This window comes from Amblyomma americanum, chromosome 6 (assembly GCF_052857255.1).
Source record: "Amblyomma americanum isolate KBUSLIRL-KWMA chromosome 6, ASM5285725v1, whole genome shotgun sequence".
Classification (NCBI taxonomy): domain Eukaryota; kingdom Metazoa; phylum Arthropoda; class Arachnida; order Ixodida; family Ixodidae; genus Amblyomma; species Amblyomma americanum.
This window is the reverse complement of record NC_135502.1, coordinates 191,311,896-191,332,447: the sequence shown is the minus strand read 5'-3', so window position 1 is coordinate 191,332,447 and position 20,552 is coordinate 191,311,896. Positions and strand designations below refer to the sequence as shown.

Genomic DNA, 20,552 nt, shown 5'->3' with positions numbered 1-20,552 from the left:
TTGTGAAGCTGCAGAAGCGGTTTTTTTTTTTTTTTGTCCTCAAAACCTGCCCGTTCTCAAAACGTGCATTGCTAAGGGGAAATTAAGCACTCACTTATCGTGTGTGTGTGTCCCCAACTTCCCGCACACATTTCACCGTGTCCGTGACCACATCGGAGCGGGCCCTTGAGAGGGCGACTACGGCCGTTCGCGGCGCACGTACCTCGCTCCCCCTCCTCTCCCGGTCGCCAGGATGCTGAGAAACGACCAGTTTCTCTTGCGGACTACATAGAAATACGTTTATCTCAAAAAGTAACCAATGCACAGCTTTAAAATTTTCCAGCCACATAGAACAAATGTCTCACCACCTCTCTTCCCACTTTCGGCTCGCTGGATCGAACCCGAGCTGTGCGAGCGTCGCTTTCAGTTTTCCGACCATTGCCAGGCTATTGTGCACACGCGCGATACGATAATCTGCTCGTGTTCGAGGACTTACTTGCTCTATCTGGCACGACAGCATCGGCCGCAAGAAGCCAAAGAAGGTACCAAACAGCTGCCAGCGTCGGAATTTTTCGCCGTTCTTACCGGGGAAAAAAAAAAAGAAAACAAAAACGCGGGCGCGCCGCACGCGCTGGGGGACACGCACATTACTAACGACACAGCAAATTGTGCTTGTAGCGCTTCATATTCTGCGAGTGCGCGCTCGCCCGGTGGCCAGTGTGAAGCGTGGCTTCTCTGCGGACTGATTTGCTACAGCTACGTCCGCCGCACTGTACTGCCCAGTTCTACGTCCTGCACATTGGTGTATGTAACCCTTACAGCTGTACGTAAGTACTTCCTCCCTCCCTTCGAATACCGCTGGCCAGATGGGGCACGCCACGGGTGGCAAACTGTTTTCCTTTCGAATTTCCTAAGAACAGACTGAGGGAACACAGTGGCCTCCCCGACGTCCGCAGGCACGTGTTGCGGCCACGAAACGATAACCTTTTCTTAAGGCCAAATATCCACACAAACCCAAACCGGGGGAATTCCGCAATCAATTACCTCCTGCCGTCACACTTAAGCAAGCATATAATAGGTAGAAGCTTCTTTTTTTTTTCTTCTCTCTTACGTGCTCATGCGGATGAGTATTCACATGCATACATATTTCCTTTACAGTTCTCCTACAACTAATTCGAAATATTGTTCTTTAACAATCTGGCTGTATTGCATGCTGCCTAAGCAAAACCGCTGCTATTTCAACCGCCTGATATCCATTTCTCGAGGCTACATGCTAATGAAGAAAACAACTTAAACAATCAAAACACAGAGAGAGAAAGGGGCCCGGAGCATCGCGCCGCTACCTGCAGACTCGACGATGCAAACACTTTGGTTGGCTCTGAAAAGAGCCGTTGAGGTTGTTGGGGGGGACGACTGGCGACGAGCGCGATGTGCCGCCTACTTGGAGCTGGTGTACTTGGTGACAGCCTTGGTGCCTTCGGACACGGCGTGCTTGGCCAGCTCGCCAGGCAGCAAGAGACGCACCGCAGTTTGGATCTCCCGGCTCGTGATGGTCGAGCGCTTGTTGTAGTGGGCCAGGCGAGAGGACTCGGCCGCGATGCGCTCGAAGATGTCGTTCACGAAGCTGTTCATGATGGACATGGCCTTGCTGGATACTCCAGTGTCCGGATGCACCTGCTTGAGCACCTTATAGATGTAGATGGAGAAGCTCTCCTTCCTGCGGCGCTTCTTCTTCTTCTTGTCGGTTGCGCGCACATTCTTCTGCGCCTTTCCGGCCTTCTTCACGGCCTTTCCCGACGGTTGAGGGGGCATGACGATCAGTTACGACTGCGCTCGGGGAGACGGACGGTGTCGAAAGAACGCGCGCGCAGGGGCGCGCGGCGTTTTTATACTGGCACCGTGGTGTTCAAGCGACCGGAGCCAGGCCGCCGCGCGATTGGTCGACGCGTCGCGGCCTCCTCACCCTCCCTCCAGCGCTCCCGTCGCGGTATCGCGGCGCGCTGGCGCTCGATCGTCGACCTCCGTAGGGAGAAAACGTGTTTTTCGTGCCCTCTCCTGTTTACCCGAGCGCTCCCTTCGCGGCATCGAGTCCGCCTGTTCCCGTGTCCCAGAGTTTCCTTTTTTTTTTTCTTTTAGTTTTTCTTTTTTTCCATTACGTCATAGCCTAGCTCAGGCCCACTCCCCGTGGCCTGTGTGCCATGGCCCCTCCAGCCCCCTGACCATCGGCACCCCTACCATCTGAACCATGGCGGACGAAGAAGATGCCCTCCACATGCTCGATGAGGATGGCATCCGAAACGCCCTCCATCGCCACAGGCGAATAAACAGCTTCGGGTGCTCCCGCAGCCTGCGAAAACTGATCACTGAAGCGAACGCCACCCTTCAGCGCCAAGGAGAAGCGGCCCGCCTGGTCACTGCGATGCAGAGGACCCCTCCACCTGGCGACGCACCCGCAATCGCCAGCACATCCTCGGTGAATGCGGCCAGCGGCCAGGAAGCAAGCAAAGGTGGATGCGCTGAAACCTTTGTAACACCGCCGCCACCGCGGCTACGACGATTTGACAGCATCACACCTGTCATCATCAGCCGTAGCGAAGCAGCCCACGGCCCAGCCCTGCTCTCAACCAAGCCGAGTACAGCTGACGCGGCGTGTCAACACGATGACACCCAGACATGCCTGGATTCCCAAAATCCAGCCATTCCAGAAGCAGACAGCAATGTGCTCCCCGCTCCTGCCGCCACAACAAACCCCGCCCCGGCCGAAGCATTCACAGAGGCAGACTACGAACGTGCTGCTCTCGCCTACGCAGAAAAAAGAGCCAGTGCCCCTCCGGCCAGGCGGCTCCCCACTCCCCCTCCCGCGGAGCCCGACAGAGCGACAGCGAAGGGGCTTGGCGCCGCAGTACAAAAGCCAGCGAGGAATGCCCCAAGACGCCGCATACAAACCACCGCAGCGGCTCCCCTGGCTCCTGCCGCTCAGCCGTCGGCAGCGCGCTTCACCGCAGCACCACCACAACAGGGAAAGAAGTCGGACATCGCCACCGTTCTTTACTATCCCGTGGACAGGATGGCCAACTATCTAAAGCCAACAAGAGACGCCATCGCCGCTCAACTGTCCAAACTACCGGGGGTGAAAGCTGTGCGTGTGAATTTCCGCCGGAACGTGGTCGCCGTGGACGCGCACGCATCTGCCGACCTCGACCCACTCCTCGGCATCACCACCATCTGCGACATCAAGGTCCGAGCCAAGGAGGCCGGCGGCAACAGCTGCACCGGTCGAGTGTTTCGCGTGGACCGCGCGCTCTCGACCGAGGACATCATGTCGGGCATCGAGTGCAAGGTGCCGGTGCTAGCCTGCACGAGAAGCGGAAACGACATCATACTCCGCTTCGCGGGCACCCACCCACCCGAAGAGGTCTCCCTCTTCAAACTGCGCCGCCCCGTCCGCGCCCGACTACCGAGGCCGCTCCAATGCCTGCAGTGCGGTGTCATCGGCCATGCCACTGCTGTGTGTACCGCAAAGCCGAGGTGCCTCCGCTGTGGACGCGATCACCACAAGTCCCGATGTGACTCACCCCGGCCGCGATGCATTAACTGCAACGGCACGCACACATCAACCGAGCCGCGCTGCCCCCGTTGGCAACAAGAACGCAAAGTGGCCGTCCTCCTGGCGTCATCGCATCAGCCCATGTCTCGCCGTGACGCTCGCCGTGCAGTTACTGCAAAACAAACCTCTGCTGCATTTTCAAGCCAGACAGCTCCTGCGGATTCAACCAAAAAGGGCCCACCTGCACCAACACAGCAGGACCTTACGCTTGCTGACACCCTGCCCAATAGACCAGCGGCAAAAACGGGAAGCAATACCGACATCGAAGCACACTGTGAACCGGCGACGGAAGTCACTGTGACTCCAATTGGAAGTGTCACTGCACGCAACTGTGCCCCAGCGCTCCCGCATACCGCTCGGTCTTTCCGTGACGTGGTTGTAGGGAGGAAGCCAGACAGCGCACCTATCGCTCAGCTCGACCAGCGTGATGCTGTCATCGCCGCGCTTGCCGCTGCCGTTCGTGCCCTCATAGAGGAATTGCCCAGCGCATCTCCGGCCCGCCAGTTATGTGCAGCTGCACTTGCAGCACAGCAAGCTCTGAACCATCATGGCTAGAAACAGTCGCGTCAACCGGCCGCGTGTGTTGCAGTGGAACTGCTGCCATCTACGCCGCCGTCAACCTGAGCTAGCAGCCATGCTACCTCTACAAAAGTACGACGTCATCGCGCTACAAGAGACTTACACGCGCGCAGAGGACCTCGTACTTCCCGGATACTTGGGCTACAGCAGCCCAACCGAGTGCGCGCTGGTGACCTGTGCTGACATTCCTTGCACCGACGCCGCACACCCACCTGGATCCCCTCGGGCAGCTATATATGTCCGTGCATCTTTTGCGCACCATGTAGTGCCTACTGCAGACCTCACCGGTGGCCCCGTCGAGTGTGTTGCCGTCACAGTGCGACTCGGGGGAACTGACACCACCGTTGCAAGTGTCTATGTGCGGCCTGGATACCCGTGGGACGCACGGCTCATCGTTCGTCTCACTCAACGAATCAAGCAAAACCTACTCATTTGTGGTGACTTCAACTGTCGCCATGTTGAGTGGGGTTCCCGCACCTCATCCAGACAGGGATGTGACGTGCTAGACGCTATTCGCGCTGCGGGACTGAACCTGTTGAACACAGGTAGTCCAACGTTTGTGCGTCCGAGCTGCACTCCTACAGCTATCGACCTCAGCGTGGCTTCCCCAGATTGTGTCTACGACTGGTCTACGCACCCCGATACTGCAGGATCAGACCACCTGCCTATTGACATCTTGCCACGAACTGAACGCCCTGCGGACAAAGTGACATACAGTGTAGTGCAGTGGTCGCGCTTCCGCGAGCTATGTGAGCAAAATCCATGTGAACCACATAACTTCTTCGATCACATTGCCGCCTGTGCGAGTGGTGCCACAATACGCTGTGCTGTGCTCCCCGGAACACCTGTGCCAGACATCAAACTCTTGAACCTGCGTGCTGCGCGTCGAAGGGCTCAACGCCGTGCACGGCGCACGAACAAGCCCGCACACTGGACTATCTACAAGCGTCTGGATGCTGCGTGCCTGCGTCACGCCAAACGGCTGCGTCGTCGCAGCTGGATTTCAGTGTGTCGTGCCCTGGACGAACCCCGTGCTCAGGCTCGCGGCTGGCGGATTCTTTCATCAATGCTGCACTCCAAAGCACCACGCTTCCCTGCCCTTTCCATAGCGGTGGCTAAAGGGATAGATGCTCTTGCGCTGGCCGACCTCCTCGCTGAACACTTTGTCCCCACTCTGGTGAGTGACACGCCCATCGCCTCCATCTTTTCTGTTTCTCCATTCGTACCTTTCGTATGGTTCTCGCGCGAATTTCATGCCCTGTGCACTGAGCCTTTCACAACGCACGAGCTGGATGTCGCGCTCGAACACAAGCGCAAGCGGCGAAGTGCCCCAGGTTCAGATCAAGTCACTCACCAGATGCTGAGGAATTTAAATTGTAACCAACGTCAGCGCCTGCTTGAAGCTTACAATGAAGTATTTGCAACCGGAGATGTCCCCCAGTCCTGGCGCACTGCCATCGTTATTCCTGTCCTGAAGCCGGGAAAGCCTTCTGCAAACATCAACTCTTACAGGCCGATATCTCTCACCTCAGTCCCAGGGAAAACGATGGAATATATGGCACTGAAGCGGCTTCAATGGATGGCGGACGTGAGAGGTGCACTGGCACCAGAACAAAGCGGATTCCGCCATTCCCGATGCACCGCCGACTGCATAGCGGAAATATCGGCCTTCTTAGAGGAAGCAAAATATAAGAAGCAGGCTGCCTACCTCGTCCTCCTCGACATTCAGAGCGCTTTTGACTCGCTCGCCCACGCATCTATACTTGATGCTCTGGTAAACATAGGCGTGGCTGAGAATTTATACCGCTATGTCAAATCGTTTCTCTCAGGCAGAACAATGCGTGTGAAAGTTGGTGGCTCGCTCAGCACACCCCGCCACATCACCAAGGGCGTTCCGCAGGGCAGTGTTCTTAGTCCCTTCTTATTTAATATCGTGCTGGCTAACATCCCGAACATTATCCCTCGTTCCCTTCTGTATCAGGTGCGCGTCAGCATATATGCTGACGACATAGCCCTCTACTGCAGTGGCCCCACACTGTCTGGTCGTACAGTTAGAGCGCAGTTGCAACATGCACTAGAATGTGTCGGAGAATATCTCTCCACCGTGGGGCTCAGCTTGTCAACTTCCAAAACGGAGGCCCTCGTGCTCCACCCTCGTCCTGCTGCATGGAAACTTATACCCAACCTGCAGCTAAAAGGGGTGCCCCTTCCGTGGAAAAAAAGTGCCCGCTATCTTGGACTCGTTATCGACGCGCAGCTCACCTGGCGGCCAGCTGTAGCTAAACTGCGGAAAGAGGCGCGCCAAGTGGCCGATGTGGCTAACCGACTACAAGCCAAAGGAGAAGGCTGCTCCCCAGAGCTGGCATACCGGTTCTACAACGGGATAGCGGTACCTAAACTCCTGTACGCTCTACCGCTCGTCGACCTGCGCCCCAGCCTGTGGCGCGCCATCGACGTAGACCAACGCGCTGCGATCCGCCGTTTTATGCGCCTGCCGCGCTGGTCGCAAGTACCTGCCACCTATGCAGAAGCTGCCACATGGCCGATCTCTCTCCGGGCACAACTAACAGCCCTCAACACTGTCGAGCGCATGCAAAGAGCTCCGGGAACTTCGCAACTCCTCAGCCGACTGTCCGAAGCCCGCCACTCGCACATGGGCCGCGCAGCACAGCTGTTTGGCGCGCACATCGCCCGACCGCCCTCTAGCTGCAGCCCGGCACTTCCGCCCCACCTGCGCGCCCCGCTCAGCATCCAGACCGTCATCCCAGGCGTGCGATCCAAGAAAGACACACCCGTCTGCGCGCTACAGCAAGAAACCGCTGCGCTTCTCCACGAGGATTGCAGCGGCCGAGTGGAGATATATACCGACGGATCTGTGCTGGAAGGAGGCGCATCAGCGGCTGCCGCATGTGTAGTCCCTTCTCTCGGCATCGCCAGGCAGAGCCGCCTCACATGCAGTGCCTCGTCCACAACCGCAGAAGTTGCCGCCCTGCACTTGGCAGCTGATCTCATCCTGGAGACACCAGACCTCTCTCCAGCTGTCGTCCTCAGTGACTCCAAGGCTGCGCTCACCACGCTGCGGAGGTCGCACCATACACTGCCCATGTATGCCAACCTGGACAACAAGCTACGCCAGGCACGAGCACTCGGCCGCGACGTTCTGCTCCAATGGCTCCCGTCCCACGTCGGAATCAGCGGCAACGAGCAGGCTGACCAACTGGCCAAGCAAGCTCACGCCGACGGCACACCGGAGTGCACTGCAATATCCCCCCTCGATGTGGCCCGGCACAACATCAAAGCCCGCATCGTCGCACAACACCCGGATGCCAGAGTAGCCGCAGGCAAAGCACCGAAGCCCATAAGCTCCCGTGACTTCGATCTCATTGACCGGACCACCCTCCTTAGGATGCGCATAGGCTGCGTCTGGACAGCCGAGCGCATGCATCGTCTACGAGGCGCAGCCAGCCCCATGTGCAAAGACTGTGGAGAAGTGGAAACGCTCGATCACCTCCTCTCAAAGTGTCCTGCCCTCAAGAAGCACAGAGAAGTACTGGAGGCAAGCTACAGACGCCTGGCCCTGCCCTGCGAGAGCGCACAACAACTGCTTTTCCCAGCCGGCCCGCGCGAGAAAACGCGACGCGCATTCGGGGCTCTGCTCCAATATGTACGAGATGCCGAACTGCTGGAGCGGTTTTAACCTCCCCCTCCCTGGCGGATATCCCCTACAAACCGCACCTTTTGAAGTGCCGCACAGTTACGTCAGATGGTGATGGGTAACGGTAACTGTGTACCAAGATTATCGACCCTGGCCTGCTGCCCCGCATTCCATGCTCGGTAAACACGCCGCTTGCCGGCATTCACGCGCACATCCAGCCACCTCCCTATTGGCCGAGAGACCTGCGCCTCCCTGCGGTCCGCGCGCCTCCAAACCACGCCCCTCGCTCTCTCAGTCGGCTCTGTCTCCCAGTCGAGTGCGCATCGGCGCTCTGCTCTTGGCGCGGCCTCCCCCTCCCGGCCCGAATACGCGAAGACGGGAATCGCGACTGCGCATCTGCGAGCTCTACTTTCTCCCACTATCCTGTTCCTCCTACCCTCCCCCTGCGCGGCGCAACGACCATTTCCTCACCTAAAGAGAGAAATTACCGCACGCGTCGTGCTCCCCCCCAATTTCTTATTCCTTTCCCCAAGAACATCCATCTCTCGCGGCGCGCTCTCGAGGTTCGTAGTATCAAGCAGCAGCCCGTTCCTGTCTGTTCTCGCACGCGGCGTTCCCCGTTCTTTCTCGAGCGTACAACAGAAGTCACCATGTCAGGTCGCGGAAAAGGAGGCAAGGCCAAGGGCAAGAGCAAGACCCGCTCGAGCCGCGCGGGACTGCAGTTCCCCGTGGGTCGAATTCACCGTCTCTTGCGTAAGGGCAACTACGCGGAGCGCGTCGGAGCCGGCGCCCCCGTTTACCTGGCCGCCGTCCTCGAATACCTGGCCGCCGAGGTGCTCGAGCTGGCGGGCAACGCTGCTCGGGACAACAAGAAGACCAGAATCATTCCGCGCCACCTGCAGCTGGCCATCCGAAACGACGAGGAGCTGAACAAGCTGCTCTCGGGAGTTACCATCGCCCAGGGCGGCGTCTTGCCCAACATCCAGGCCGTGTTGCTCCCCAAGAAGACCGAGAAGAAGGCGTGAGCGGTCTACCGCACGTCTGTGGAGGCGCGCCCGCCGCATCAGCAGCGCCCAACTAACGGTCCTTATCAGGACCAACCAACTGCCTGCCACGGCGGGGCCTCGCTGTGTGATACCTTTGGGTTTTGTTTTTTTTATTTGCTCTGGACCGCTGCGTCCCTCTCACGCTGGCTGTTTTTTCAAAGTGTTTGCCTCACTGCGCGCCGCACACAGGTTGGCTTTTATTTAGTTTTATCGGCCCCTTCTTCCTTTCCTTTTCCTGGCCCAGTCGCTAGCAGGAGGCCAGTAGAGCGTTAATAAGGGGCATGACCAGCGCATTGTTTTTTTTTTTTTTGGCAGTTCCCTAGCAGGGGTTTCACATAGCAGCGCTAGAGAGAATGACGAAGTGGCTTTACTGAGACAGTAATAGAGAGCAAGGGACGGGATTTTTTTTTTTTTTTCGCCACCGCGGGCATCTGCCATAGATACCGAAGGACGTGAACTGGGACAGCGGAAATAAACCACAGCAGGCAGAATGCAGACACGAAATAAAATAGGTGAGCGGACGGTAATATCGACAGAAACTATTCACACAGCAATAAATACGTACGCGGCGTATCAAGGTGCACCTAATGTAGGCGGCGCGTGCTGCATTCACTTGCGCGCCCAGCGCCGCATTTACCCCCACAAAACTGGGCGCGCGCGCGCGCGTGACTTGTGCAATGATGTTATTTACAAGCGCGAGCCCGCGGAAGACGCCAGGGCCATGGCTTTCAACAACTCACCTCGTTTTCCAGCAGCTGCGAAACGCAGTGTTCGAGAGAGAGGGACCGGCCGGGTTCGGAGCTCGGTTTCGTGCGCCCGTGGCCAAAGCAAACATTTGGGTGGTCCTGAGAAGGACCGTTGTGATGCGTTGCTGCGGCGGCGGCGGCGGCGCCAAGTGCCGGGCGCCACTGCGCTCTAGGCGCGCTCGCCGCGGATGCGCCTCGCCAGCTGGATATCCTTCGGCATGATGGTGACGCGCTTGGCGTGGATCGCGCACAGGTTGGTGTCCTCGAAGAGACCGACCAGGTATGCCTCGCTGGCCTCCTGAAGTGCCATGACGGCCGAGCTCTGGAAGCGCAGGTCGGTCTTGAAGTCCTGAGCGATTTCTCTCACCAGGCGCTGGAAGGGCAGCTTGCGGATGAGAAGTTCGGTCGATTTTTGGTATCGGCGAATTTCACGAAGTGCCACGGTGCCAGGCCTATATCTGTGAGGCTTCTTCACGCCTCCGGTAGCTGGCGCACTCTTACGAGCAGCCTTTGTGGCCAGCTGCTTGCGGGGGGCCTTGCCACCGGTGCTCTTGCGCGCGGTTTGCTTCGTGCGAGCCATGGTGCCGGACGCGGACGCTGGTAACGGACGGACTGCCTTCGGAGACGGGCGGCGAGAGACTGTGTTCCGCGCCGCGCGGCGGCGCTGCTCCCTCGCGCCCTCTCTCCGACCCGATTGGTCCCCGCTGACGGACCGATAGCTTCCCTCCGTTCTGCGGCGGCCGCCAGAATGCTGGAAATACTACTTTTCGAGCGCGCGTTGGTTTCGCGCCTGGCAAAGGTGAGACAAGTGGGTGTGGAACCGTGGTCTAGCGCAAGATTACGGTGCGCCTATCCTTTAGGTTTGCCCGCACAGCAAAAGCAGCCCTCTGGCAGGAGCCGGGCGTACGCGGCAGCGTCGACTTTGCCACCACACCAGGGTGTCGACGCGGTTGCGGGTCGTTCCGTGTGGCGTTAGCGCACTGCAACGAGCTTGTCTTCTTGGACATACCGGGCAATGAGTCTTTCGAAAAGAAAGGCGAAGCTACTAGCGCGACAGCAAGCAATGAATGCTCCGGGAGACATTCTGAGTATAGAACTGAACTTTAGTTGAGGAGGAGAAAGTAATTATTTTCGCTGTTTGTTGGCTCATTTCAATAGGCAAAGGAAGGAGGCAGCAACCAAAATTGTTAAGTGCACTGCGGTCGGCATGAGCGAATGAATGTGAGAGGCGAGTGTAAAGATTAAAGTGGTGGCGTGCAATTTTATAAAAGGCACTTTTTCTCCCTGCCCAGGCACTGTGGCTGCTTTCCCAAGCTTGGATGTGGATACCTTACAGTGTGTCGCCGCCGCATGCCTGAAAAGCACGTGCCGTTACTGGTGTAGAACAGACTGTCGCGCGTGTAAAAAAAAAGCGGCGATTGTTGGCCGAGTTAGGCCGCATTACTGGAAAGCAATCATAGAAGGTTCAACGCCAGCGGAGAAGACAAAAGTGCGGAGCAAAACGAAGACCCACTACTTCTCACAGCCGCCTGCGAAGTTCATGCGCTTCGCTGGATAGGTATGCGCACAACGCTATCAGTTAGAGGCTTTCTTGTCTTGGAGACAAAGAGCAACGGGATTGCGAAAAAAAAAAAAAACTCCCCGGGCGCCAAGCTCGCAAACCACCGCAAGAGATGAACCAATTTACTATTTACTGCACAGAAAGAACTGGGCACAGTGCAGTGCACGGAAGCCGCGCATAAATGCCTAAAAGCTCTCCTGCATCTGCGGGACAATATGCTTCGAGTACTAGGCAGGCAAGGTTAGTGAGCAAGAGCAGCGCGCGTAAAGAATGCATCCCATCTCTCCGTAATTGAGGTGTACTTCCTGCGGTCACCTTAGAAACAAACGGAAGTGCATGCCTGGGTTAGATCAACTGACTGCGGCCAATTGAAAAAAATAGAAAGAAAAGTGCTTTATATCCACTGCCCTGTCGTTTTCCTTGCATAGCATAGGCCAGGATGTGCATATCTGTAGGGGCCCGCGTAGAATAGCGCTCTGCTACGGCCGCACCGCAACGAAATTTGCGGGCACAGTTCCGACGCTTCTAGCTTGCAAACCAAAAATAATAACAAAAATTCGCGCAGGACGTCTACCGGCCTGGGTGCGAGCCCCCATTAAAGCGCCCAACGCTTGCCACGCAACGGAATACTTGAGGCCCGGAGCTGAGCTGCTCCTCCCTCCCTGCCAACGCAACACAGTCGGCGCAGCGCGGGGCTGCGGCGCCCCCTTCGTGTCGCCTGCGCAAGTATACCCGCCTCCGAGACAGCAGAGTCCGCGTCGCGCAGTCGACTGCTGCTGCCGCGCGAAGCAAAAACCGACTCGGGTAAATGATGAATACGTGGATTTTTCCCGCGGCGCTTTTTCACCCTGAGAGAGTTAGATTTTTTGCATAGTCGTTAGAAACTTTTCAGACGACTCCTTTACAGCAAGCAGAGAAAGAAAGCTATTCATGTCGGGTTCTGTGGCACAAAATATTGGCCTAAGGGAAAGGTTCAAGTCCAATTTTCCTCTTTACTGGAGACGACTGACTTTACACCTGTGCTCTTGTGTGCGCACTCCATTCTCAGGCGTTAGTAGGGAAGGTGGGTCCTCTCGTTTGTATTATTCCATTACATCCTTTCTTTGCAATGAGGCTCCCACACAGATCCTGCATATTCCAGTTTCCATGGGAGAAGTGCTTTTGCACGCTATTATTCACAGGTACGTTTCGGTGTCTGTACTGCCTGTCAAAAACTCACGAATTGAACCTGCTCCAACAATGTGGTCTCATAATAATAATTCACTGCAAGTGATCGTCGCAAACACAAATTGGACAGCGACTGGGCAGTCGGAGGCAATAACGCTTCCTATGAATTTGGACAACTGTCTGTAGCGGTGCACCAGTGGGATGGTAAATCATCTAATTGTACTCATAACTGGGGAGAAAAAAAAAATGACTCAAGACTAAAGAGGCATTCGGCGGCTCATCCCACCCTGCAGGTTCCTTAAAGTCGACTGTGACGAGAACGTCCGCACCGTCGTGTACAAAAAGTTAAGTCCCCCCAGCATTACAATGTTGTTCCAGGTCAGCGGAACACGCTACAGAACCAATCATTGAGTCACTTGGAATGCAGACAACCAAGCTGTGTGCTTCTTTTCCCCCTTTTCACTTGAGGCAGGGGCTGTTCGCGTGCTGCAATGGTTTGCAATTTGTCCGTCCCGTTCATTCCTGTGTTTTTTATCTGGAGTTACACTCTGGAAGCCCAATTTGACGAACAAAGGCCTATTCAGGAAACGAAACACGATGCTCCATTTCGCACGTCTCTCGGCCAGGTGTGTTTACCTCCAGGTTTCAGATTATGAGAGGCGCTCTGCATACAAGGAATGGCTGCAAGTCGTCCAATTTTTTTTCTTTGACGCGCGCACGGCTGCTGAAATTCGCCAACAGTGTTTCTGCCACAGACATGTAAAGCTGACTAGCACAGCCTTATGGCACACTTGGGCTCAATAATGTGATAGCATTACCTGGCCACATGTCCTGCAGGCAAGAAAGCGCCCCACATTTACGATAGAGAAAAACTGTAACGGTTTTGGACCAAACGCAATGCAGTGCAATCATTACACCGCCTTGAATATTTCGATTCGGAACGCAGCTCTGCGCCGATGAGTTGGGTAAACTTGGTGCGGGAGAAGAAAAAAAACAAAAAAACTCGCCGCCGCTGTCACGTTGGGAGTAGGAACTGTAATTGGCTACTTTATAATGCCCTTCATTTCACAAAAAAATTTCAACGCAGAACACGATGGGCCAAAAAATAAAGAGGGACCTTCGCATCTCCGCTCTTAACCAGACTTCGGCGAATCGTTCTGTTTGCATTCCCCCCCCCCCCCCCCCCCCTTTTTTTTTTAAGCGGTAGCCAACATTATCAGTCGCTCTTTCCGCGACATTCAAACGAGCTGTGATCATTTCGCAGGCGGACACGAGTGATGCGCAACTGCGAAGCTCTGCATTTCGCATACCCTACTTGTTGTTGCACGCACTACGGCACAAAGTCGAGCATACCTGACCCCGAATTCCATGAGGCCCCGCATTTAAAGCGAAAAAAAAAAAAAACTGTGCTCTTCTGGAACGGTCACCTCTCGAACACCGCCTCACTTGAATCCCAGACGGTCAATGCAGAAAGACTTTGCAAATTCGAGCACACACTTTGTTTTACTCCGTCCACTGCGTTTGACAGTGACTGACTAGGCAAACAGCGAGCATGCTCCCTCGGACGACACTCACAGTACTGACTGCACGCGCTACTGCACAGAGTCAAGAACGGAACTGCTTACCTGAGACCACTCCTGGTTGCCGTTCGGTCGTGATCCGCTCGCTGTGGCAGGCCGCAAGGAAAGGAAAAACGGATGCAGAAAACGGTAGCAAAACAAAGGGGAGAGAGGGACACACGAGAACCGGAGCTCTGGTTCGCATGACCAGCGGCTGCCCATGCAGCAGTTGGGTAGCCCTAAAGAGGGCTGTTTTTCGCGAGAAGGGTGCTTGCACGACGCCGAAGTCCAGACGGCACACGGTGGACGGACTAGCCTCCGAAGCCGTACAGAGTGCGGCCCTGACGCTTCAGCGCGTAGACCACATCCATGGCGGTGACAGTCTTGCGCTTAGCGTGCTCCGTGTACGTGACGGCGTCCCGGATCACATTCTCGAGGAACACTTTCAACACGCCGCGGGTCTCCTCGTAGATCAGGCCCGAGATGCGCTTGACACCGCCTCGGCGCGCCAGACGACGGATGGCGGGCTTGGTGATGCCCTGGATGTTGTCTCGCAATACCTTGCGATGGCGCTTCGCGCCTCCCTTGCCGAGTCCCTTGCCACCTTTTCCGCGACCAGACATGATGGTGCCGACGACGAAGTGTACACTCCGAGGCGAGAACGGGGAATGATGGTGGTGGTGGTGGTTGGTACTATGGGATATTCTGGGGAGGGGGGTACTGGTCCCGACGTATGTTGGCCCTTAGGGCATCACTCTTGGGGACCAGGGGAAGGGGTTAGGGGGATGTAGGGTGGGGAGGGGAGGGGGGAGGGTGCATGATGTCCGGGGGAAGCCGTGGCCTGGGGTCCGTCAGGAGGGTCCTTTGGTCCCGCCATCTCGACGCCGCAGCAGCAATTCCAACTCGCACCTGGGAGGGGAAAATACCGCGGTGCACTGGGAGTGTGTGCAAGCACCAGCGGGGGGGGGTGTTACGCTCGGCGACCTGTGGTGCTGGCAGCGCGAAGCCGCCATTCGCTGCGGCGCCTCGACCAATGAGAGTCCGCCTCCGCAAGCGCCGGCTCGCTAGCACTACTGAGCCCTCTCGGAGGGCTGCCGCGCCGCCAGCAAGGTAGCCAAAACGACCGCATCAAGGCGCACACGTAAACAACCAAGCAACGCGAAGACTGCCCCATTCTGCATCACGCGACCCCCCACCGCGCAAGAAAAAAAAAACGGAAATAGCAAACAATGGAAAACGAAGCGCACCTCCTATACTTCGCAATAGTGGCTGTATAACCGATATTTGGTCATGCCTGCTCCGTTTGCATGGGAAAAAAAAAAAAAAATACTTGATGCCTAGTCGTTGCTGCTGTCAGTCTTTTTTTTTTCGTGCGTGCCTGCGTTGCAAGCAAACAGGTGCGCGTGGTTTCTGTTTGCTGCCCCCCCCCCCCCACTGGCAGGGGAGAGTTTACACCGTTAAATCGCGCGCCCCTTAAAGACACACCAAGGACACCGTCATTGCTGGCGCTACCAACAATTAGCGGGTTTCGCGACTTGTGAAGCTGCAGAAGCGGTTTTTTTTTTTTTTTTGTCCTCAAAACCTGCCCGTTCTCAAAACGTGCATTGCTAAGGGGAAATTAAGCACTCACTTATCGTGTGTGTGTGTCCCCAACTTCCCGCACACATTTCACCGTGTCCGTGACCACATCGGAGCGGGCCCTTGAGAGGGCGACTACGGCCGTTCGCGGCGCACGTACCTCGCTCCCCCTCCTCTCCCGGTCGCCAGGATGCTGAGAAACGACCAGTTTCTCTTGCGGACTACATAGAAATACGTTTATCTCAAAAAGTAACCAATGCACAGCTTTAAAATTTTCCAGCCACATAGAACAAATGTCTCACCACCTCTCTTCCCACTTTCGGCTCGCTGGATCGAACCCGAGCTGTGCGAGCGTCGCTTTCAGTTTTCCGACCATTGCCAGGCTATTGTGCACACGCGCGATACGATAATCTGCTCGTGTTCGAGGACTTACTTGCTCTATCTGGCACGACAGCATCGGCCGCAAGAAGCCAAAGAAGGTACCAAACAGCTGCCAGCGTCGGAATTTTTCGCCGTTCTTACCGGGGAAAAAAAAAAAGAAAACAAAAACGCGGGCGCGCCGCACGCGCTGGGGGACACGCACATTACTAACGACACAGCAAATTGTGCTTGTAGCGCTTCATATTCTGCGAGTGCGCGCTCGCCCGGTGGCCAGTGTGAAGCGTGGCTTCTCTGCGGACTGATTTGCTACAGCTACGTCCGCCGCACTGTACTGCCCAGTTCTACGTCCTGCACATTGGTGTATGTAACCCTTACAGCTGTACGTAAGTACTTCCTCCCTCCCTTCGAATACCGCTGGCCAGATGGGGCACGCCACGGGTGGCAAACTGTTTTCCTTTCGAATTTCCTAAGAACAGACTGAGGGAACACAGTGGCCTCCCCGACGTCCGCAGGCACGTGTTGCGGCCACGAAACGATAACCTTTTCTTAAGGCCAAATATCCACACAAACCCAAACCGGGGGAATTCCGCAATCAATTACCTCCTGCCGTCACACTTAAGCAAGCATATAATAGGTAGAAGCTTCTTTTTTTTTTCTTCTCTCTTACGTGCTCATGCGGATGAGTATTCACATGCATACATATTTCCTTTACAGTTCTCCTACAACTAATTCGAAATATTGTTCTTTAACAATCTGGCTGTATTGCATGCTGCCTAAGCAAAACCGCTGCTATTTCAACCGCCTGATATCCATTTCTCGAGGCTACATGCTAATGAAGAAAACAACTTAAACAATCAAAACACAGAGAGAGAAAGGGGCCCGGAGCATCGCGCCGCTACCTGCAGACTCGACGATGCAAACACTTTGGTTGGCTCTGAAAAGAGCCGTTGAGGTTGTTGGGGGGGACGACTGGCGACGAGCGCGATGTGCCGCCTACTTGGAGCTGGTGTACTTGGTGACAGCCTTGGTGCCTTCGGACACGGCGTGCTTGGCCAGCTCGCCAGGCAGCAAGAGACGCACCGCAGTTTGGATCTCCCGGCTCGTGATGGTCGAGCGCTTGTTGTAGTGGGCCAGGCGAGAGGACTCGGCCGCGATGCGCTCGAAGATGTCGTTCACGAAGCTGTTCATGATGGACATGGCCTTGCTGGATACTCCAGTGTCCGGATGCACCTGCTTGAGCACCTTATAGATGTAGATGGAGAAGCTCTCCTTCCTGCGGCGCTTCTTCTTCTTCTTGTCGGTTGCGCGCACATTCTTCTGCGCCTTTCCGGCCTTCTTCACGGCCTTTCCCGACGGTTGAGGGGGCATGACGATCAGTTACGACTGCGCTCGGGGAGACGGACGGTGTCGAAAGAACGCGCGCGCAGGGGCGCGCGGCGTTTTTATACTGGCACCGTGGTGTTCAAGCGACCGGAGCCAGGCCGCCGCGCGATTGGTCGACGCGTCGCGGCCTCCTCACCCTCCCTCCAGCGCTCCCGTCGCGGTATCGCGGCGCGCTCTCGAGGTTCGTAGTATCAAGCAGCAGCCCGTTCCTGTCTGTTCTCGCACGCGGCGTTCCCCGTTCTTTCTCGAGCGTACAACAGAAGTCACCATGTCAGGTCGCGGAAAAGGAGGCAAGGCCAAGGGCAAGAGCAAGACCCGCTCGAGCCGCGCGGGACTGCAGTTCCCCGTGGGTCGAATTCACCGTCTCTTGCGTAAGGGCAACTACGCGGAGCGCGTCGGAGCCGGCGCCCCCGTTTACCTGGCCGCCGTCCTCGAATACCTGGCCGCCGAGGTGCTCGAGCTGGCGGGCAACGCTGCTCGGGACAACAAGAAGACCAGAATCATTCCGCGCCACCTGCAGCTGGCCATCCGAAACGACGAGGAGCTGAACAAGCTGCTCTCGGGAGTTACCATCGCCCAGGGCGGCGTCTTGCCCAACATCCAGGCCGTGTTGCTCCCCAAGAAGACCGAGAAGAAGGCGTGAGCGGTCTACCGCACGTCTGTGGAGGCGCGCCCGCCGCATCAGCAGCGCCCAACTAACGGTCCTTATCAGGACCAACCAACTGCCTGCCACGGCGGGGCCTCGCTGTGTGATACCTTTGGGTTTTGTTTTTTTTATTTGCTCTGGACCGCTGCGTCCCTCTCACGCTGGCTGTTTTTTCAAAGTGTTTGCCTCACTGCGCGCCGCACACAGGTTGGCTTTTATTTAGTTTTATCGGCCCCTTCTTCCTTTCCTTTTCCTGGCCCAGTCGCTAGCAGGAGGCCAGTAGAGCGTTAATAAGGGGCATGACCAGCGCATTGTTTTTTTTTTTTTTTGGCAGTTCCCTAGCAGGGGTTTCACATAGCAGCGCTAGAGAGAATGACGAAGTGGCTTTACTGAGACAGTAATAGAGAGCAAGGGACGGGATTTTTTTTTTTTTTTCGCCACCGCGGGCATCTGCCATAGATACCGAAGGACGTGAACTGGGACAGCGGAAATAAACCACAGCAGGCAGAATGCAGACACGAAATAAAATAGGTGAGCGGACGGTAATATCGACAGAAACTATTCACACAGCAATAAATACGTACGCGGCGTATCAAGGTGCACCTAATGTAGGCGGCGCGTGCTGCATTCACTTGCGCGCCCAGCGCCGCATTTACCCCCACAAAACTGGGCGCGCGCGCGCGCGTGACTTGTGCAATGATGTTATTTACAAGCGCGAGCCCGCGGAAGACGCCAGGGCCATGGCTTTCAACAACTCACCTCGTTTTCCAGCAGCTGCGAAACGCAGTGTTCGAGAGAGAGGGACCGGCCGGGTTCGGAGCTCGGTTTCGTGCGCCCGTGGCCAAAGCAAACATTTGGGTGGTCCTGAGAAGGACCGTTGTGATGCGTTGCTGCGGCGGCGGCGGCGGCGCCAAGTGCCGGGCGCCACTGCGCTCTAGGCGCGCTCGCCGCGGATGCGCCTCGCCAGCTGGATATCCTTCGGCATGATGGTGACGCGCTTGGCGTGGATCGCGCACAGGTTGGTGTCCTCGAAGAGACCGACCAGGTATGCCTCGCTGGCCTCCTGAAGTGCCATGACGGCCGAGCTCTGGAAGCGCAGGTCGGTCTTGAAGTCCTGAGCGATTTCTCTCACCAGGCGCTGGAAGGGCAGCTTGCGGATGAGAAGTTCGGTCGATTTTTGGTATCGGCGAATTTCACGAAGTGCCACGGTGCCAGGCCTATATCTGTGAGGCTTCTTCACGCCTCCGGTAGCTGGCGCACTCTTACGAGCAGACTTTGTGGCCAGCTGCTTGCGGGGGGCCTTGCCACCGGTGCTCTTGCGCGCGGTTTGCTTCGTGCGAGCCATGGTGCCGGACGCGGACGCTGGTAACGGACGGACTGCCTTCGGAGACGGGCGGCGAGAGACTGTGTTCCGCGCCGCGCGGCGGCGCTGCTCCCTCGCGCCCTCTCTCCGACCCGATTGGTCCCCGCTGACGGACCGATAGCTTCCCTCCGTTCTGCGGCGGCCGCCAGAATGCTGGAAATACTACTTTTCGAGATTTTTCGAAGCTGGTGCGGTGGGGCCGATAGGCCTATTTTTTGTTTGGGGGCTCCACCATGGAGCCCACGTGCGAAAATGCTAGGGCAGCTGCACCGAGCACGATGCGCAGGATGCCGCGTTCGTGGAGCGTAGGAGACAGTGCCCGTGACCGCGCCACCCTGAGCACGCTGCTGGTGGCCTTGGAGCGAGCGATCGTGGGTTTACAGCAGGCGGGCTTCTCGCCTGATCGGGCGGCCGCGCTCGTGCAGGCCCCGCATCTCCCTGTTGGAATGCAGGCACCACGTGCTACTGCTGCACCGACACCTGCGGCCATGGCAGCGACGGCGGACCGTCCCGCGAACACCAGCGGGGCCCCGGAGACCGGTGCCGAGAGCGTGGTCGAGGTGCTGGCCCCGGAATCCGAGGCCATGGACGAGAGTGCTGTCCGCAAGCGCCATCGCTCGCCTTCCCCAGCGAGCGGCACGGAAGGCAGCCATGGCCGCCGCAGCAGTCGCGAAGCACGTGGACGGGACAAGCGGCTTGCTGCCTGCCGCCTCCCCTCGCCTCCCGCATTCCAGACGGCCTGCAGCAGAACCGGCTGCCCCCCCTCGCCACCTGCGCTCCAAGCGGCACCCAGCGGCGGCGACTCCACCGACGTCACCGGTGACGTCACGGGCACCGCGGCGCCCCCCCTCCTTGGAGAAGCAGCGGCAACCCAGCGCAGCCGGGACCAGCCGAGCGCACCGGGCCACGCTCTCTCCCTCCGCCTTCCCACCGGCGTCACCCCCTCTCCAGCCCCGGCGGCCGGGGCGGCTCAGCACGAAACTGCTCCCGAGCGGCTTATCCCGTGGAAGCAGGTGACCCCTCGGGCGCGGCGGCGACGCGGGGCTGCCCTCGCTAGGGCTGCCACTGCGGTGCAGGTCGCCAACAACGTCCACGGGACCGTCCTGTACCGGCCAGCCCAGCGGGACGCGGCCTTCTCCCGGGAGCAGGGATGGGAGCTGGCGGAGGAGCTGGGACCACGGCCTGGTGTCCTGGCCGTCCGCGCCAACACTCGGCGCGGTGTTGTGGCCGTGGACGTCGCGAACGCGGGCACGCTGCGCGAGCTGCTCGCTCTCTCTGTCATCCGCGGGGTGGCAGTCACCG

General features: G+C 57.4%; 7 protein-coding genes across 7 annotated transcripts; 2 read left to right on the top strand and 5 right to left on the bottom strand.

Moving 5' to 3' along the window:
* Window positions 1-1,155: 1,155 nt before the first annotated feature.
* Window positions 1,156-1,811, bottom strand: LOC144095146 (histone H2B). Its single transcript, XM_077628943.1, has one exon. It carries the CDS (start codon window positions 1,789-1,791, stop codon window positions 1,417-1,419), a length of 375 nt encoding a protein of 124 aa, XP_077485069.1. The 5' UTR covers window positions 1,792-1,811; the 3' UTR covers window positions 1,156-1,416.
* A 6,659-nt stretch (window positions 1,812-8,470) lies between these two features.
* LOC144095665 (histone H2A-like) lies at window positions 8,471-8,845 on the top strand. Its single transcript, XM_077629334.1, has one exon. It carries the CDS (start codon window positions 8,471-8,473, stop codon window positions 8,843-8,845), a length of 375 nt encoding a protein of 124 aa, XP_077485460.1.
* Window positions 8,618-10,291, bottom strand: LOC144095144 (histone H3). The gene has a single exon (XM_077628942.1). The coding sequence runs from the start codon at window positions 10,190-10,192 to the stop codon at window positions 9,782-9,784; it is 411 nt and encodes a 136-aa protein (XP_077485068.1). The 5' UTR covers window positions 10,193-10,291; the 3' UTR covers window positions 8,618-9,781.
* A 3,919-nt stretch (window positions 10,292-14,210) lies between these two features.
* Window positions 14,211-14,522, bottom strand: LOC144095664 (histone H4). The gene has a single exon (XM_077629333.1). The coding sequence runs from the start codon at window positions 14,520-14,522 to the stop codon at window positions 14,211-14,213; it is 312 nt and encodes a 103-aa protein (XP_077485459.1).
* A 2,068-nt stretch (window positions 14,523-16,590) lies between these two features.
* On the bottom strand, window positions 16,591-17,246 carry LOC144095143 (histone H2B). The gene has a single exon (XM_077628941.1). It carries the CDS (start codon window positions 17,224-17,226, stop codon window positions 16,852-16,854), a length of 375 nt encoding a protein of 124 aa, XP_077485067.1. The 5' UTR covers window positions 17,227-17,246; the 3' UTR covers window positions 16,591-16,851.
* Window positions 17,247-17,509: 263 nt separating this feature from the next.
* Window positions 17,510-17,884, top strand: LOC144095663 (histone H2A-like). Its single transcript, XM_077629332.1, has one exon. It carries the CDS (start codon window positions 17,510-17,512, stop codon window positions 17,882-17,884), a length of 375 nt encoding a protein of 124 aa, XP_077485458.1.
* A 678-nt stretch (window positions 17,885-18,562) lies between these two features.
* Window positions 18,563-19,331, bottom strand: LOC144095142 (histone H3-like). Its single transcript, XM_077628940.1, has one exon. It carries the CDS (start codon window positions 19,230-19,232, stop codon window positions 18,822-18,824), a length of 411 nt encoding a protein of 136 aa, XP_077485066.1. The 5' UTR covers window positions 19,233-19,331; the 3' UTR covers window positions 18,563-18,821.
* Window positions 19,332-20,552: the final 1,221 nt, after the last annotated feature.

Bases quoted from the DNA above. Each gene is read 5' to 3' on its own strand.
- LOC144095146 (XM_077628943.1), bottom strand. From the start codon at position 1,791: ATGCCCCCTCAACCGTCGGGAAAGGCCGTGAAGAAGGCCGGAAAGGCG.
- LOC144095665 (XM_077629334.1), top strand. From the start codon at position 8,471: ATGTCAGGTCGCGGAAAAGGAGGCAAGGCCAAGGGCAAGAGCAAGACC.
- LOC144095144 (XM_077628942.1), bottom strand. From the start codon at position 10,192: ATGGCTCGCACGAAGCAAACCGCGCGCAAGAGCACCGGTGGCAAGGCC.
- LOC144095664 (XM_077629333.1), bottom strand. From the start codon at position 14,522: ATGTCTGGTCGCGGAAAAGGTGGCAAGGGACTCGGCAAGGGAGGCGCG.
- LOC144095143 (XM_077628941.1), bottom strand. From the start codon at position 17,226: ATGCCCCCTCAACCGTCGGGAAAGGCCGTGAAGAAGGCCGGAAAGGCG.
- LOC144095663 (XM_077629332.1), top strand. From the start codon at position 17,510: ATGTCAGGTCGCGGAAAAGGAGGCAAGGCCAAGGGCAAGAGCAAGACC.
- LOC144095142 (XM_077628940.1), bottom strand. From the start codon at position 19,232: ATGGCTCGCACGAAGCAAACCGCGCGCAAGAGCACCGGTGGCAAGGCC.